At 32.9% G+C, this 18,380-nt stretch overlaps 1 protein-coding gene across 1 annotated transcript; it reads right to left on the bottom strand.

Annotated features, from left to right (window-relative positions):
- Positions 1–1,281: 1,281 nt before the first annotated feature.
- On the bottom strand, positions 1,282–18,012 carry LOC148606497 (uncharacterized). The gene is made up of 11 exons (XM_088545832.1): positions 17,883–18,012; positions 16,693–16,833; positions 15,665–15,744; positions 15,068–15,139; positions 12,792–13,065; positions 11,941–12,017; positions 10,186–10,263; positions 9,257–9,404; positions 4,246–4,352; positions 3,167–3,275; positions 1,282–1,613 (listed from the first exon to the last, which is right to left on the bottom strand). The coding sequence occupies exons 1-11, from the start codon at positions 17,923–17,925 to the stop codon at positions 1,339–1,341; spliced, it is 1,404 nt and encodes a 467-aa protein (XP_088401958.1). The 5' UTR covers positions 17,926–18,012; the 3' UTR covers positions 1,282–1,338.
- Between the last annotated feature and the right edge of the window lie 368 nt (positions 18,013–18,380).

The following is an 18,380-nucleotide window of genomic DNA, read 5'->3' as shown; positions in this document are numbered from 1 at the left end:
CTTCCACACAGTTTTCAAAGAATTTTCACAAAAAATGAGAGGATTAGGGGTAATGTTTTAATCCAAAAATATAGAGCGCAAGCTATGAACAACAAAATCTTTTGTCAGAAGTTGTGATAGTATAGAAGGCTATTTTTGCATTAATATCAAAGAGTTCGACAAATGCGTTCTATATTTTCTATATAAAAATGTCTCATTAAATAAGCTGTTTTAACACAATTCGGCTTTATTTTCTGATTTTGCTTTATTTTCATCTGCAATTTTAATGAAACACTGTCATTAACAGCAATGAAACTTTATTTTTAACGAAGGCATACATTCAAATAATAAATTTTGCAATTATCAAATTTATTTGAAACACTTTAGTTTTGGGGGCTGATTTTAACATTTTCTGAACATACTCCTTTGTCGACCATTTCATGTTTATTTTATCATCCATATCATGTTTATCGTCTGAATATAGCTGAGATATTGCTGCTCGGACATTAACCCTCAACAACCAACCAACTACATTAAAACCAGTCTAAACCAAACAAATTCTACAGTCCAAAATAGGCTCCATTAAGACAAGGTTCACTATAAATATTGCTTAAACATGATACCTTGTACCGTGTCTCAACTCCTCGCCTATCTACTTCCTGTTAACACTTCATTGTACTTTTTTTTGGAGGAGGAGGTGGGGAGTATGCATAATTAAAATTTTTGAAACGGTTTTCTCAACTTCTATTAGAGATAATGCTTAGATATTTTGGTATATTGTTTTAATGCAAGAATTTTCGAGTTTGGTTTTCTTAGCACAATGCAATACTCGATATCTTGTTGTGGTTGTTTAATTATCCAAATTTATTTTCAGTGCATGATTTGTTTTAGCTTGTATACATACATGTATTTGTTCAGCATGATTTGGTGTGTTTGACTTGCATTATTTTTTTCAGCGTTATTTGTTCAAGTTCGCTGACATGTCTTCAGCATGACAATACATATTACCAGGCCATAATTATTTGTCCAAAGTTTTTATTACCACAAGTGGTCAATCAGTAGTATTTTTTTATCGTAATGTGATCAGGTTTCTTTGTCAGTTTGTAATTATGTTTGATATTAAGCAAGGTCGAACCTTTTTGAACTGGAATAGCTCAGGGTAAATACCAGTCAAGCTAAGTAAACTCCTCTATTGACTTTATATTTATTTATTAGATTGTTGATACATTCTATTTTTATTTTTCAGTTGCAGGATGAACTGCGAGTGGGTTAAACAGACGTTTAAATATTAAATATAACGCATTAAATTCTTAAATTTCTATATTTTTATATAAGATTTACAAACGATTCGATCTAAATTCAAGGAACATTAGTTTTTGGTATTTCGCATATCGGTACTGCTGTTGAAACGCATGGTCTAGCAAGCCAATAATAATTTTCTTGGTGGTTGTCATGGTGATGGTTATGGTCCCCAGCTTTTCTCTTATGAATACGAATCAATTCAATGTTGCCGCAAAGTCCATGGCCATCATCCGTTGGGCTCCAGTTTGTATAGTGTTGATTTAACGGCGTATTTGTGCTTTTCCAATGCCACTTGTGATGTAATATTTCGGCATCAATCCAGTAATGGTTCTCTATATGGAGACATAATAGATTGGTACAATGCACATGTGATCATACACAATAGATCAGGCCTTGGTTTCATAAAAAAAATCTCTAATTAAGATTTTCCTTAAATCCTTGATTTTTCCTCAAGTCTTCAATTTAAAGTGGTTTGGTTGGTCCTAATTTGAGTTGAGGAAAGATTTTAGGAAAATCTAAATTTGAGAATCTTCATGAAACCGGGCCCTCTAGTTAAAAATTTCTTCTCATCCTTAGTTTTTCCTCAAATCTTCAATTATGAATAAGTACATTATAGATGACATCTGTTATAACCTCAACAAACTAATGAACAGTTCTATGACAAATTCAGAGCAGTTCTAGAACCAGCTTGTATTATGATAGTTTTAACAGAACCGGTTCTATTGGCGAGCTGGCTATTAAACTATTCTCAAATAGTTATCCATAATAAAACTGCTCTTGTAGAGCTTGTTCTGCTACATATTTTATTAGAGTTGTCACAGGAGCTTGGTGTATTCTTACAGTTCTAGTTGTAACTGGTTCTTTGAAAGCTCTAGTACAGCTAGTTTTTCTGGCAGTTTTAGCGGAGTAATTTGTACAAGAAAAGTTCTATTTGAGCCAGCATAATGAGATTAGTATATGTAAATTTGTTAAAAGAGGGTCAATAAAATGATCTGGAAATGTTTAAAGTACTAGTCTGGAGATGAGGCTAATAAAATATCTTTTTTGATTATTTTTGACAGCTGCATATAATTTTGAAACTTTTTGACATGTCTAAAGATGTATCAGTTTTCCTTTCTTCTTTCGATTTGACTTTTTATGAGCAACTCGGCGGGTGTTCTAGAAAAGCAGAGGACGCTTACCCTACCGATGCACCTGGTCCATGCTCCCAGTTTTAAGTGGAGTCCGAGTTGCTCATTTGTGTTTGTTACTTTGTATGTATGTATTATTTTAGTTACTTTATGTTCTTTGTTGTGGTCTGTTTTCCATGTCTGGTCTTTGTCCTTGGATTACATTCTTTTGATTATCGCTATAACATTGGTTTTTCTTGATTACTCTTTCCATTTTGCGAATTGGAGTATATAATTAACAGATACAAAGCCAAGAAAGAAGGTTATACCAAACAGTAAAATCTACAAATTTAGGTAAATCTTATTTTTTTTTTGTTAATTTATTTCTTATTTATTTTTTTTTTAAACATTTACTGTTAGCAATGACAGATAAAGGATTTTTTCCGCCATGTCAATGACGTTATTTTAAGGTTAACATTGTACAGTCATGTACTTACAATGTAGAACACATTGTGATTATTTTATTATTAACTGGTGTTTTGTTTTTGTAGATAAAGGTCACAATGATGAATATTTGCATTCTGGAACTTGATACCTGTCTGAATCGGGATTTTCCTTAAAGATCTTTCACAAAAATTAAAATTGCATTATTATCGATTGCTTAACGCACGTAAATATTTCTATTTTTTTTTAAATTATTTTTCTGATTTTTAAAGTGTCGTCGAACCTTGTCGGTTTATCTACGTATATACATTAAGCTTGAAAACAATACATACGTTCGTGCCTATGGAACTCCCTCACGTGCGAAATTATATATGTGACATTTGCGTTTTCCTGTGCATTGCTGATGATCACAAGACGGCTGCAAAGTCTTCGACATTCGGCCTGCATATAAAATGTCAACGAAATTAAGTGAATGTACAAGGTTTTGCAGTCGAAAGGGTTTTTATTTAAAAAAAATGTTTCACTGAGAAAATTATCTATCATAGCAATTTACGCCGCAAAAGCTGGGCTAAAATGAGAAAATAATAGCCTGGAACCCCCCCCCCCTTTAAAATCACTGGATCCGTCTTGAACAGTGTCATTTGTTTGTGCTATTATCAGAATTAGTAACCAAAATCAAATCTTTTACTGTTTGTGTTTGATATTACTGTGTATTCATTGGACATTTTGAACATATTGAATACTAATTATGTTATTTTACGATTGATTTATGATACAGTAAAACTTTGTACAATTAGTTATTACACTGAAAACCAATCCCAACTTCTCTCGGTCAATCTCGGGATCGTTGATTCCGAGCATAGCCGGAATTGGCCGAGGATGTACCGATTGACAGAAAACCAGGTTTGTATATTAGACGAACCGAGAATGTCATGTGACTTATTAACTGTAAACGGTTAAACTATGTTTTATAAAACTGATTGTGAATAACTTGTATTTTAGTCCATGTTTTCATCAGATCTAGTATGTTACTGGTATTAGGCAAATTTTTTCTATTATTGTAAGCGTTAAACAAATTGCAATTTGTGTATAAAAAAAAAAGCTTCCAAATATTTTAAATAAATATGGTAAATAATATGCCTAGCTGTAATACAACCAATTTCGGTACCAATCAAATTAGAATTTATTTAGAACAATCTGTTGTTCAGTCCATGGTAGGTATAATTTAAATTAGATTGTCTCGTACAAATATAACAATATTCAGGTATACCGAAGGCTGGGCTTCGCTACCTCCAACCACTAACATACATCTACTAACACAATCCCCGCAATGAGCCGTCGTGCGAAATCGGAAAGGATAGGCGAGACCGTATGAACTACCAATCAGAAAAAAAACATTATATTATCATACCTCAGCATGTGTACGGGTGAGCATTTGTTCGCCTATGTGATAACAGCTTACACCATACCGGAAAAATCCATTGGGACACCCGTTATCCGTTAATTTGGGATGGCATCCTTATTTGTAAAATAAGGAAAGATATCTCTTTAATTTAATCTAACTTACATTGTACAACAAGCCTTCGATTGTTTTTTTCTCGCCTGAACAAACCAATTAGTTATTTTGTATTATCTGGTTTTGTACTGTGACGTCATTAACGTCGAAATATAACGTTCAGCAGTCAATAATTCTGGTTTTGTAAAATGAAAATCAGATTTTGAAAATGACTGTATAGGTTTGGTTTGAAAATACAAGCGATGTTTTTGATAAAATAACTAATTTATCGCCTGAATTGGTGACACATGCTGATATAGACTCTATTTTTAATGATCGCAGTCAAGTGCTCGTTGGTTCAGGTAAAGACCTTTGGAGTTTAGAGAAAATATATACCGAAAAAACGTGATAAAAGTTTAATGATAGATATGAGAAGTATCGTAAACGATTTAAGGAGGTAGACCTAGGGTAAGGGACATAATTTATGAAGTCAGTGATATATTTGTATCATATTTAATTTCAACAAAAATGATTTGTAAGAGTTGTGTCCCTTACACTAGGTCTACCTCCTTAATCAAGCAATATCAAAATATAATAAAGTTAGAAAATCAAAGGAATCTATATAAAATTAACCCATTACCATAGTAACAATCTGCTAACTAAATTGTGAAACGCCTAAACGTGTTATTTGTCTTTTTTATCCAAGCAGAAAGAAGAACAGGAACAATACCAAAGGTGCAATGAGGGAATACTTGAACACAAAAAGAAATCGCAGCTGGGAGGAAAAAAAAAACAAAACATAAAAACGAAACCAAAAAAAAAAAAGAAAGAAAGGAAATGAAAAAAGAAAAAAAAAGAAAAAAATCTCTTCTGAACAAATACAATACAAATACTTCATTGTCAACTTAGTGTCTGTAAGAATCAGACAGAGGGTGATACAGCAGAATCTGAAATTGAGTTCAAAGAACTAATAACATTAATAAAAAAACAACTTTGATAATTGTTGTCAGCTCTGATTTGATGATTTAAACATATTTTATTCAATAAAAAAAATTGAATGGAATTAGATAGCAAGGCCTCCCCATACAAAGTAACATATACAACAGTCAGATAGAAGATATTCACATGACTTGAAAACACACACACACACACACATATATATATATGTAAGAGTACATTGATTGATAATGATTATATTCAAGCACTTTAAATTTAAATTAACAATTTACTCTGAAAAATAATAATAGTAATTCTATGTGCAATTTAAATTACAAATGCACAACTTTTCCATTATCTTTAAATTAAACTATTTTTTTTTATTTTAGTATATTTTATTAATTTACATTTTTTGTAAACATTGATGGATAAAGTTCAAAGATTGAAAATTATTAACTCGATCTTGACAAAAGAAGTATTTTCTGCATATTTCATGTTGACTAGGCATCATGCACCGATCCCTTCATTAAGGAAGATTGAATTGGTTTGAAATTATTTTTAATATTTAGCAATAATTAAATTAAAGTGCATGATAAATATATCATTAATAATGCTGATGAATAGATAGTTAATTTTTTTTATAAAATCAATATTATTATATTTTATGAAGAGTTTAATGTCTGTCAGCATTATGATGTTAAGGTCTAAGCAGACAGACTGCAGTGACCTCCTGTGGAGAGCATAATAATTGCAAGATGACAAGAAATGATGATTATCTTCAATGTGGTCCCTACAGTGCGGCCAGTTTTGGTTATCAGTCAATTGATGAAGAAACACATTTTGATGAAGATTGCTTGCTTCATTCCTCAAGCTCTGATTTGATATATTACACTTATAACCTTCAAGTATGGTAAATTTTGTAATGATACATATTTGTCCTAAAGCATTTTACTAATTGTCATGGTCTGATATGTCTATTGGCCGAAATGTCTAGCATTCATAAGGAATTATTGGTTGTCATAGTCCGAAATGTCTTTTGGTCGAATCGTCCAGCACTGGTTAACATTATGTTTCTTATAATTTGAGAAACTTCTTAAAAGATTTCTTTTATTGCATTTACTTTCGCATTCATTCTGATTAATTTTGTATAGTTAAATTTTGTTTTTATAACGATTTAATTCATTTCATCTAATTGATTCGTTTCGATTCTTTCTTTTATCGATTAATTTCGTTTCGTTTTAATTCGTTCTCGTTTCGCAATTTTTATGACCCAAGAATTATGGGTAATATTGATTACGTAATTTTCGTAAACATTTAGGCACCATACTGCATACTATAAGGCCAACCCTATCTTGGAAAAGCTATGACTCGATTTGTATTTAATTATCGAAACTGGCAAATATTTTCCGAGACTGGTTTGGTTCTCAGTCGCACACATACAAATAAACGCAAATGATGCTGTTTTTCAGCTCCTGAAAATGCAGATACAAACCGGATATTGATGCTTTTTGTTGCCATAAGTATACAGAACCAAGTTGATAATACAAGTATAAACTAAGTCAAAAACGGATATACGTTATTGGTTCGATTGTTGTGGTCCGAAATGTCTTGGGGTCGTCTTGGCAATCGTATGGAATTTAGGGTAATAGTAATTTCGTAAACATTTGAGGACCTTCTGTTGACTGTTTTGACAATCCACATCTTGGAAAAAATATGATATGTTTTGAACTTAATCAAAAATGCTACTGAGATTGGTTTTGTTCTCGTCACATTTTTCGAAAAGTACGAAAATGAAGCTGCCATTATACTGGTTTTAAGTTCCCGAATTTAAATGCACAAACCGGATATTGATGCCTTTTCTGCCCATAAGTATACAGGTCTCAGTATCGTATTAATTTTCCCATAGACTTCTATAGTGAAGTGCATATTTTTAGGATTTTTAAAAAAATATGTAAATTGATTCAATAAAACTTTCACTTATGTAGCATTTCTAAGGAAATGTGAAAAAAAAATTTCCCGCAAAGAAAATAGGGTGAGTCCACGAAGATCGGACAGAAAAGTAGTCCGGAACTATAAATAGCCATTTTCCCTACTTTCACTTTCGTTTTGCACTCACCAAACCAACCTTTTCAGTGGAACATTTTTATGATATTATGTTAGATTTTCTTTTAAAAAAGTTCTTCATCGTACAGTGTGATGTTTGCTCTATTTTATAAGTCATTGTTCATATCTTTTGACAAAATATTATTGTATTATTAATTATTAATTTGTAGAGAGGCAAAAAGAAAATGCACTATATTTTTATAGCATCCATGTTTTGACGTACACCTGCTCAGGGATATGCAATACGATACTGGTACCTACATGATCCAGTTGATAATACAATACCTTTACCACAGATGATCATGGTATTAAAAGACACTGTTTTATATCAATAAATATGTTCAGAAACAGAAAATGTTAATTCCGTGAGTTTTTATTTCGGAATGAAAAGTACATGATTTACTATAAAGGTTTAAAGGGCAGTGTGCAATCAAGGTACAAAAAAGATCCCTCGCGGATTTTTTTTAATTGGCGTACATATACACTTAAATATTCTCATAAAAACGTACATAATTTCTGAATGAGTATGCTATTTTTGTTACACATAATGTACCTCCAACAATTTGTTTTATTCCGATTTTACTAAACACGTAAAATGATTTAAATTTACTTTGCCTTCTTTTAAAACTTTGAAACTTAGAAACTGTAAAACGTTAGAAAATATGGAAAAAAATAGCAGCTAGTGTTGTTTTGAAAAAGAATCAATATTATTTACTATCTATAATATTTTATCTAAAATCAATTAGAATTTGAATTATGATAAATATTTGTATGTAATATAGAATACGAGAAATAAAATTTAAAAACAATGACTTTACTACAGGCAAAACTTTTAGAACAATTTTATATGATTTAATTTTCTTCAATTATATATTCTCAATTCCAAAACTTACTCAAGATTTTAATTTACACACAACACATGCTGCACAAGAGGCAGACAATAACATATACAAAGCGTTAGTGAACTGGGTTAGATGAACGAGACACGATACATACAGGTAAATACATATTATTTTAATAGTCACGTGTTCATTATGGATCAATCAACACATAGTAAAACGGCGAAGGGATATAGTTTATATCTGGTGGATATTTTATATATTTAATAAGATAGTTTTAAAGTAACTTAGATATCTTTTAAAGGAAAATTTAAAGGGATTTGTAAATAGTAGTTTGGAATGTACGTAAGTCTGAATCTCCTGATTTCTGGATTCTGACATACACTGTACACATATGTAATGAAATTCGTCATTATATCTAGATTCACAGAGATGACATATACGTTCGTCGCGAGGAATTCTATTCCAGCGACTTGTCTCAATAGTAAATTTCAGGTTCGATGTGCGTAATTTACAAATGAATAATCTTATATCCCTTTTAAGTTTTACCAGATATTTTTCAATCCAAAATTCACCTTTGAATGATAGATAGAATTGACCTCTAGAGGTTTGCTCGGCATCACTATGCCACTTTTGTACAAATTGGTCACATAATAGTTGTTTGACATATGATTTATATTATTTTCATCTATAACACATTGGCTATTCCATACATAACTGAGACCAATATCGTCTAGCAAATATTTGACAATTGTTCCAGTTTGGTCCAAAGAATATAATAGTTTTTACATTTTATGACACAGTTTGTCTTCATTTTTTATTCATCCTAATCATTGCAGAGTTAATTTTCAGGAAACGATTGGTTTTAACATTCATCTTAGTCTCCGCGTAAAAATCAAATTGTAGTTGCAGCTGTCTGCATTTTGTATTATTAAGTTGCCACTGTAAGGAATTTTTAAAACCAATTAAGTGTCCGGAACATGGGGGAACCGAAACGTTTCAAGGAGTGTATGACATTAATTGTTGTGATGTATGTAACTTATGTTTACCTGTTGGAAGTCCTAAATGAGGTTGAGGTGCGTGAGTGGTGTGGTGAGTTGGACGAGGAGTTGAAGTCGGAACAACATACTGTCCGTTGCAAAAATTATTGTCACAGCATTTCCCGTGGACTGCTAAACCTAATAATCCACGGCAACTCTACAAAAAGGACCCTTAAGAAGTATTGTTCCAGACATAAGATTGCAATCATATCGATTAAAACAATTACAGAAAACAAAAAGAAACAAATAAAATTTAAAACGTGTAATATGGGAAAAGACCACCCTCCTGGTGTGGTATATGTATATTGCAAACGTTTTTGAGCTCAAGTATGGCTGAAAACACTATAACGTGAGGCTATTCACGTTTGTAATATAATACGTACGGTTCCACAAAAGGATAGTATAAAGCTTTTAGTAAGCATCATGCATATGAATGTCTATTTTTAATACATGTATTGTGCATCAATTTAGATTGGTCGATACATATATATTCTTCTTCAAGAATGAGAGGTTACTAAACTGTTTTTTTCACTCGTTATGGTAAAATTAAGATATTCAACAAGTGAACTTTTATGAGCATTTTAAAATCTTCGTGTTGTTATAGAGAGTGGACAAAATACAGTAGATTAAGGAGGTAGACCTAGGGTAAGGGACATAACTCTTGAAATCAATGATATGTTTGTGTCATATTAAATTTCACGAAAGCCTTTAAAGCTTTCCTTTGAGTCAGAATGAAATCAGTCCAAGTTACTTTGATGCTTACATGCGATTGATGTAAAATGGTGAATACAAACGTTCCAATGATGTGTAACAGTTGTGTCCCTTACCCTAGGTCTACCTCCTTAATCAAGAGTAAGCTGAAGAAGCATCTATAAAAATTTGGAAAAGGAAACAAATAAGGAGTAAAGCTTGGAAAGGGAGAAAAATGAAATAGTCACCTGCTTTTCGTAACATGATAACCTGTATCCGAAATAAATGTTTGCACCAAATCTATTCTGTACTACAGCACAGCTTTCCTACAGAAGTAAAAATCAATCGGACAAAGAAAATGGTGCACTTTATAATGTTTGGGATATGATAAAATTGGTAACATTATAGGATAATTAAATTGGAAAAGGTAAATAACTAAAATATGATCACGAGTGCCGATGAATGCCTAGATTTAACAAGTATGCGCATCTTGTTCATCGCACAAGTTAAAAAATAATGCTTTCTTGTAACGAGTGATTATATTTTGGATTTTCTCGTTAACCTATATTGGTTGTCATATTTCCTGTATAGATTTTCTCCATTACGTTTGTTATTTTCAACTTGAATTCTAAATTTTGTGAACGGTGGATTGATATTTGTGTTGGGACGTTTTGTGACGTTTCCAAAGTGAAATTACCGAATTTATATCACGGTGTGAAATATCGAAAATATTTACACAGGAAAATTTTGGTAAATCACTGCTATCTATATAAAATTTTATTACGAATTTATGACATCAGCTGGAATATAATTTACCCAAAATGTCTTAAAATGTATTAATTCATGTTTATTGTTTGAACTACCCGAATAGCGTTTCGTATGTTTCATGATGCACATTGTAGACATTTACATAAGGAGAACCGACTTGTTCATCGTGTCAAAATGTTCCTCTTTTCTTTACACCGAACGTGATATTTCATTATCGAGCAGCTCAGCAGATGTTTCAAGAAAAGCAGAGAACGCTTACTCTGCCGGTGCACCTGGTCCATGCTCCCATATTTAGTCCGGGTTGTTTATTTACTTCTGTTTCTATGTGCATGTTATTTTTTTCCTAGTTCACGCTCTTTGTTGCTTTGTTTAGACGTCGTTATCCATGATCTCTGTTAATATTTTTAATAACCAGTTGAAACATGGTTCCCTTGATTTTCATTGAAAAGGTACATTATTGAAAAACCTGATTTTTATGGATAGAATATCTACAGCGAGGTTGTCAAGCGGCAAAGCGTTTCCAGAACGATTATTCATTCTACCATAAACATGGAACAATTTAAAATAGGGGTTGTAAATCTCGTCACGTGACCTTGTGAATTCACGAGAATTGGTCCCTAGCATAGGAAGTGGTTGCTTATAGTGACATTCTTATCAACGAAAGCTGTATGCATACAGATGATATATGACGTTTAACTATTTCTACACTTTCATAAGTTTGGTAATACGCGTAACACATAAGGAGGCAAAATTTTGATAATTATGTATATAATTAATTAATATTGATATATGTACATGTATATCCAAAAGTAGATAATAAACTGCAAAACTGTGTTTGATGTTGAATTCTTCCAAAAGTAGAAGTTCCGTATAAAAATGATGAATTGGGAACGAGACTACTTAGAATACATATATAAATGACCCGGGAACGATTGAACAAAGGCAGTTTTATAGTCTTTGTTACTTCTTTCCTGTTGCGCTGCCACTAACAGAACATTGTAAAACAGAACATTGTAAGCAAGATTAGAACTTCGTAGAAGCTTCTTAATGATAGTTTTTAAATATATTTAGTTAAACATCATATTCGCCATCACGTATACACTCAGGATGTTTTCTATACAAAAATATAGTCCTTTTCAATATGTATTAGCAAGTACTTCTTTCATATATGTTTGGAACAGTCAGTCTCCTGATTTCACGGTCATATAACGCGACTTACAAGCCCACTTACTTACTTTTTCTGCATTGCATATAATTCGACCTCTGCATTGATTTGGCGTCTCAGTTAAAGGGCATTCTTGACATATAAGAGCTACAATTTTAAAGGTATATAGAACAAGCAATAAATGTTAGTAATTGTGGTCAGGTCGGGTGAAATAACAACATCTATAGCAGATGGTGATTGGCATCTCTTCGTGAATTGGTCGGAAATGTCACGATGGTAATTGTATAGATGTATTATATTTACAGTTTAAAATGTCTTAAATGAGGTTTAAAGGGAGATAAATATTTTGGTTACATGAAACAGGTGGTCTTTTTATACAGTTTAATATAGCAACAGAGGGATATTTTAATCACGGGTTATTGCTTAACAATTACATTTACTGTGCCTGCTAGCGCGCGCTGCACTGAAAATCTGCTTCGGTCAACGGTTTTACATGCCGATGAAACATCAAAAACGAACATATTCAATTCTTAAATACAGGTGGTCACTAAAGCAGGTTTGAATGTATATTCAATGAATCTGAGCCATAAATGATTAAATTCGTGAACTAGGCTTACATTTACCTGTTCATCGACATGGATTTTGAAGTCTCTATATATTGTCCTCGGTATTTTACCAACATTTTTTAAAATATAAAATCGATATATGTAAATAAGACGTTTGTAATGATCATGCAGGCATTTTTCACATCTTTACAATGTGAACGTTTTCGGTAGAGAACCAATAAAGCCTAGATATACATGTAGATGTGCTACTGACAGCTATATTTTGAATTTGTGCAAATCGTTGGCATTTATACCGACTTTTAAGAATCTCAGTTTTTGATTTTCTGGTTGAAATAAATAACTTTATTGTACATACTACATTTGCCACAGGTCTTGGGACAAAGAGCAGTGACATCTCCATCTGTACACCCTTTATCATGTACCAAAAGCTTGCAAAACTCGTGGTCTACTTCTTGACACGCTTGACTGTATCCTTGGCTTGTAGGCAGCGGGGAGTGCACTGTTGACACTGCAGGAGGCGAAACTTTGTCGGGCTCGTCATACTTATTACACAGATCGGAATTACAGCATCCACCTATCAAATCGACATCTCGGCGCCCTTTTTGTGTACCATACAAGACTCCGCATGTCTATAGTGTTAAAATGTAAATCATAAGAATTTATTTTGAAGATAGACTCATTATATTTTAGAATGTGTTATGGATTGATTGCATGCATTAGATGCATTTCAGGACAAAGAAGCTTGACCAATCGAACAGTACCTGCTTATTACTAGTTTGTCTCGTTGATTTGTTTTTTTTTTTGGTTTTTTTTTATTGTGCTAGCATACAGAAGTAACGACATGCAGGAAGGCATGTACCCTAACATGAACACAGTATTATGACATCAAGCCAACCAGTCGTTACTCTTTCTCCTACTAATAGCTATGCCACATGCTTACCGAGAAAAAAGCTAATGACTACCAATTTTAAGTAGGATAACGGATTAAAGTCAATCTAGTCGTCAATACCAGCCTGCATGGAAGCTAGCTGTCAATAATATTCATGAACGGTGCATTAAAAATTTGAATTAAGTTATTGACATTGTATATAATAAAATCGTTAAATAGGAATAAAAATAATTAGATTTTAATATTGTTATTTTTTTTTTGTCTTCAATAATATTATCAAGGGCGGAAACGGGCCCAGAATTTTTTAAAAAAAAGTTTTTCTAGATGGTTTCCCGAAAAAAGGGGGGTCCAGACTATTTGCTCATTTTTGGCAAAATTGTGCAGGAATAAACAAAGAGGAATCCGACCCCGCCCCGTGGATCAACATGTACCACTGACTATAAGATTCGGTTTTCCTTGTTTTGGTAACTCGCCATAATACAAATTTAGTGAATTAGCATAGTTCTGTTTAGAATCAAATATCCAAGTATGTGATCAAATTGTTTAGAATTAGTTTTTAGTAATTTTTTTAATTAATCCTTCCTTGCTTTCCGATAGTGTAATAAATTTACCAAATTAGGAATTCATATTGATATTCATAGAAGTATACAGTGTACATGTAAATTGTATTAGTGCTTTATACAAAAAATGGGATTATGCAAGTGACGTTTTAATCCCTTGTGTGGTGTTAGGAAATTGCAAAAAAATTCCGTTATTTCTTAATTTCCCGAGTTTTTTTTTTACAATGTACGTGAAAAATCAAACTAGATCAGACTAATGAAAGGTTCCTATTTAATGTGGACTTTGTGGCCCCTACCATTTTTGAAAAAGGTTTTTAAAGAAAACCCTTATAGGATGTTTGTTTTATTTCGATTTTCGATTTTTTTTTGTGGTGCTCCTTATTGAATTATTGTAAACAAATGTTTCAGCTGATTCCATGTGTTTTGGACCATTTTCAAGTTATAGTAGGGGGTCAAATTATGACAAACGCCAACAAATTCAACTTTTTAAATTTTTTTTCCGATTTTAAAATCCTTTTTTATTTGATTCCTAATAAAAATACTTGTCTGGATATATCAATCAGATTTCAGATATCTCTTAAGGTTTTCAAGTGATAAGGGGCCAAAGAGATTTCATCTGGAAAAAAATCGATTTTTTTTTCGTTCTGACTTTAAAATAAAAGAATTGGATTCCTGCTACAAATCCCTGCCTGTATTCAAAGAGTAATCAAGGGAACAAAGGTTAAAGCAGTAATCAAAAGAATGTAATCCAGGGACAAAGACCAGACATAGAAAACAGACATACACAACAAAGAACATAAAGTAACTAAAATCATACATACAAAGTAACAAAAGCAAATGAGCAACCCGGACTCCACTAAAAACTTGGAGCATAGACCAGGTGCATCGGTAGGGTACGCGTCCTCTGCTTTTCCAGAAAAAAATTCGCTACAGTACATGAATTACAGGGGATTCAGCAAGGCGATTCAAAGGTGGGTCCAAAGGGGCGGGTGCCCTGCCACACTCATAATTTTTTTTCAAAATCTATGAAATTAGCGTATTTTTGTTGTAAATGTAATCAAACATATTTATAAAGGATTTATTTTTAATCCCCTGGTGCCCTCAATAAGGTGATTCTCTGGATCAGCCTCTTTAATTGCTGCTATGTCAATATATTTCCAGTTCATGTAAACAAGTACTTACCACGTTGCTTACACAGCCTAAGCGAAACTTCTTCTCAAGCGAATGAGTAATTGTCTGTGTAGCAATACAATTCTGAAACAGTATTACCATGTCAAAAATTATCGCATTTCATAAACATGTCCTGTTTTATTACGAAACCCTGGTTTTTGTAATAAATTCACGATTTATTGGCGTGCATGTAACTCATTTAATACACGCAAAGCTCTTAACGATGTTCTACACTAACCTATAATAACTTTTATATTCATGTATGTGCACTGACAGTTTCGATTTGGTTGAGACTTTGCATTAGCAAAAATACAGCTGTGACAGATTTAGGTCCGGATTTTATTTATGCTCAGTCGACGATTTTTTTGCCATGACTACTGAAAAGCTTTTCGCACATGAAGTTTCATACAGATGTACCGCATTAAAAAAAAATGAATTGTACTTTACTATTAGCGCATCCAGTTGTGTTCTGGTGGTTTGATGTCGAAAATCTTTCGGGAAAAAAATTTGGCTATTTTTTGCGGGAATATTATCAATCATAGCCGGGAATTCACCGTTTTTTCTTGAGCCCATTTTTAAAGATATTAGCTTCCGCGTGTGTATACTCACCATATTCTCATCAGCACACTCTATAATTTGGTGACATTCTGATGGGTGGTTTACTGCATCGCAAGAAAAACACTTCAGAGCTGAAAATAACACTTACTGGTTAATAACAGGACCTAATTTACCTTTAACCGTGAACTTCATTCGGCATATAATCAAATACCTAGTGTGGCCTCTAAGTTATAGTAATCATGTTTAAAACAAGGGTGGAGAGTAGTGGAGGTGAAGACGACAGACCACTATTTAGGAAGTAATAGACTAAAAAACTGGGTTAAGATTCTTAACTAAATAAGGTCGAGACAATGTTGTTCATGAACCAAATTTTGTTATAAAAAGAAATTCATGCATTTCATATCACAAACGCACCCTTTCTGAAATTTGAAAGTTGGTTTCTTATTGATTGCAACGAATAAAGAAAATAAATTACATCCATCTGCATTGATTTATTCAACATGTCAAGTTTTCCTTTCCCCTTTTGCCTACCCTGGACTTATCTTTCTATTAGCAACTCGGTATGTGTGTATAGAAAAGCAGAAGACGCTTACGCTACCGGTCACAACTGGTCCAGGCTCCCAGTTTTTAGTTGGGTTCGAGTATCTCCTTTAATGTTGTTGCTTTGTATATTGTGTACGTATTATTTTGGTTGTTTTATGTTCTTGGTTGAATGTGGCTGTTTTCCCTGCTTTGTCTTCGTACCTGTATTACATTCTTTTGATTTCCGTTAGTCAAGAATATTGTCATTGAAATTCATTGAAAAATTTAAATAACACTTTGAATTCTATTTTGGAAAATTTGGTTGCTTTGAAATTATTTTCCGAGCCATCCATTGTCGATTAAAAGACAATCTTTGTCATACATACATTTCGTAGGATATTTCACTAGGAACAAGAACAAAAAAAAAAAAGAAGAGGAAACAAAATTATGCTGTGCCACCCATACCATAGAGTTCGCCTGATTATTTACATGAACTGCTTACTCTAATGAGTAAAAGTAATTACCATTCATAGTGAAACTGGCTAAAATAAACTTACGGCAGCTTCCACATGTTCTCCTACACAGGTTATAGACATGTCGACTGGTTTTACACTGACTGGGATCAACAGCAGCTATTCTCTGACATGCTTTTGGAGATTGGTCTTCACATGCCAACGAGTGAACTTCGCTTACACTAACTAGTAAAATAAGTATATGAAAAAAAGAAGACATAGCAAGACGTAATCCACGTATAAAAAAAATGCCGGGAACACTAAAATGGACAACGAACGAATAACAAATCGTTCAACACAAAAAATCTAATGCCCGACCCCATCCACCTCTCCATATTTCCAGTGAAAATCAAAATTCGTCGGCTCTATTATCTGTCTGTCCCATCCTATTTTTAGTTTATCATCAATTCATGTTTATTTTATCATCCATTTTATGTTCATCGCCTGAATATAACCGTGATTGCGTTGCTGGGGCATTAAACACCAATCAATCAAATAAAGTAACGAAACGAAACGAACTAGAAAGCTAGAAGGGGTTAATCATGTGCCTTGAAAAAAAAAATAGTTTCTGCTTCTTGCAAAGAACCCGCCGTGCTTAACGAAGACTACGTTTCATATCAAACGTGTTTCAATATCATATGTGTAGACATAATCGAACGTTTACATTTCGAATTTTGTGCATGGCTCGAGATGGAAACAAGCAGCCTGTGTAGATATGCAACACTAAGAGTACTGAACAACTTCCATCAACACCTTACTAATTGGTGATTTGTTGTTCGCACAGTTTAGGAAAACCTGGCAAACTTGTTTATGATATTGTATGTGATCATCGACCCTTACTTTCAAATCTTTCATTACTTTCAATGATAACGTGTTAATTGACCATTAGACCTCAATAGTTTACCTTAATACCTTAATCTTGAATCTTGTTATACTATGTATATCGAATGACCTGGTACCTACATACACGTACATGTATGAAACACCACAGATTGTACTTCATTCGTTCTTTGTCTTCCAATGGCGCAAAATCAATATAAAATTACCCATCCGTAAAATTTTACCAAAGCCTTGACTCTGGATTCGCCTCAGAAAAAGTAGGATATATATACACTGTACAACCATTTAGCAGTGGCAGTATATTTGGTTGGTACATATACGAATGTATAAATACAAGCATTTTACAAATACATCCAGCTTGTTTGATGTTATTATAGATATGATTTTAAACTTACCGAAAGTGGTGAGAATCAGTACATGTACATGTATGACCGACATTGTCAGCCTTGAGTGTGACAGGAACTTATCATGAACTAGACGAACTCCACTTATCTTTCTTAAATTATATAAATTTCTGCAAAATTTGCAAAACATTGTCAATTAGTGGACCACATTGTAACACCCTTACTTATTTAAAGACATTCCTGTTACAGGGGAATTCAACGAAGTAATACAAAGAAAGCACCATACGAGTAAGGAATGTAATATTTATGATCTGGTTACGCATTACACAAATATTACAAACGCAATACAGATATAGCTCACATTACCTAAAACGTATACACTCACACTTTAAAATATAACCAAATAAGCAACTTGGATTCCATTGAAAACTTGCAGTACGGACCAGATGCATCGGTAGGGTAAGCCTTCTCTGCTCGCCGAGTTGGTCATACGATTTTCAAATCCGGATACACAAGAAAGAAGTAAATTATGATGTTGTAAGCAAACTC

This window comes from Perna viridis, chromosome 9 (genome assembly GCF_037379345.1).
Source record: "Perna viridis isolate PV_CMFRI_1.1 ecotype Kerala chromosome 9, ASM3737934v1, whole genome shotgun sequence".
Classification (NCBI taxonomy): Eukaryota; Metazoa; Mollusca; class Bivalvia; order Mytilida; family Mytilidae; genus Perna; species Perna viridis.
Note: the sequence above shows the minus strand (reverse complement) of the source record. Positions and strands in the feature narration are given on the sequence as shown.

Excerpts from the sequence above, each read along its gene's own strand:
- LOC148606497 (XM_088545832.1), bottom strand. The coding sequence starts at position 17,925 with ATGTCGGTCATACATGTACATGTACTGATTCTCACCACTTTCG. Across the intron at positions 16,834-17,882 it reads ACTGATTCTCACCACTTTCG|TTAGTGTAAGCGAAGTTCAC; the intron begins GTAAGTTTAAAA and ends TTATTTTACTAG. Across the intron at positions 10,264-11,940 it reads TTATATGCAATGCAGAAAAA|GAAAGCTGTGCTGTAGTACA; the intron begins GTAAGTAAGTGG and ends TTACTTCTGTAG.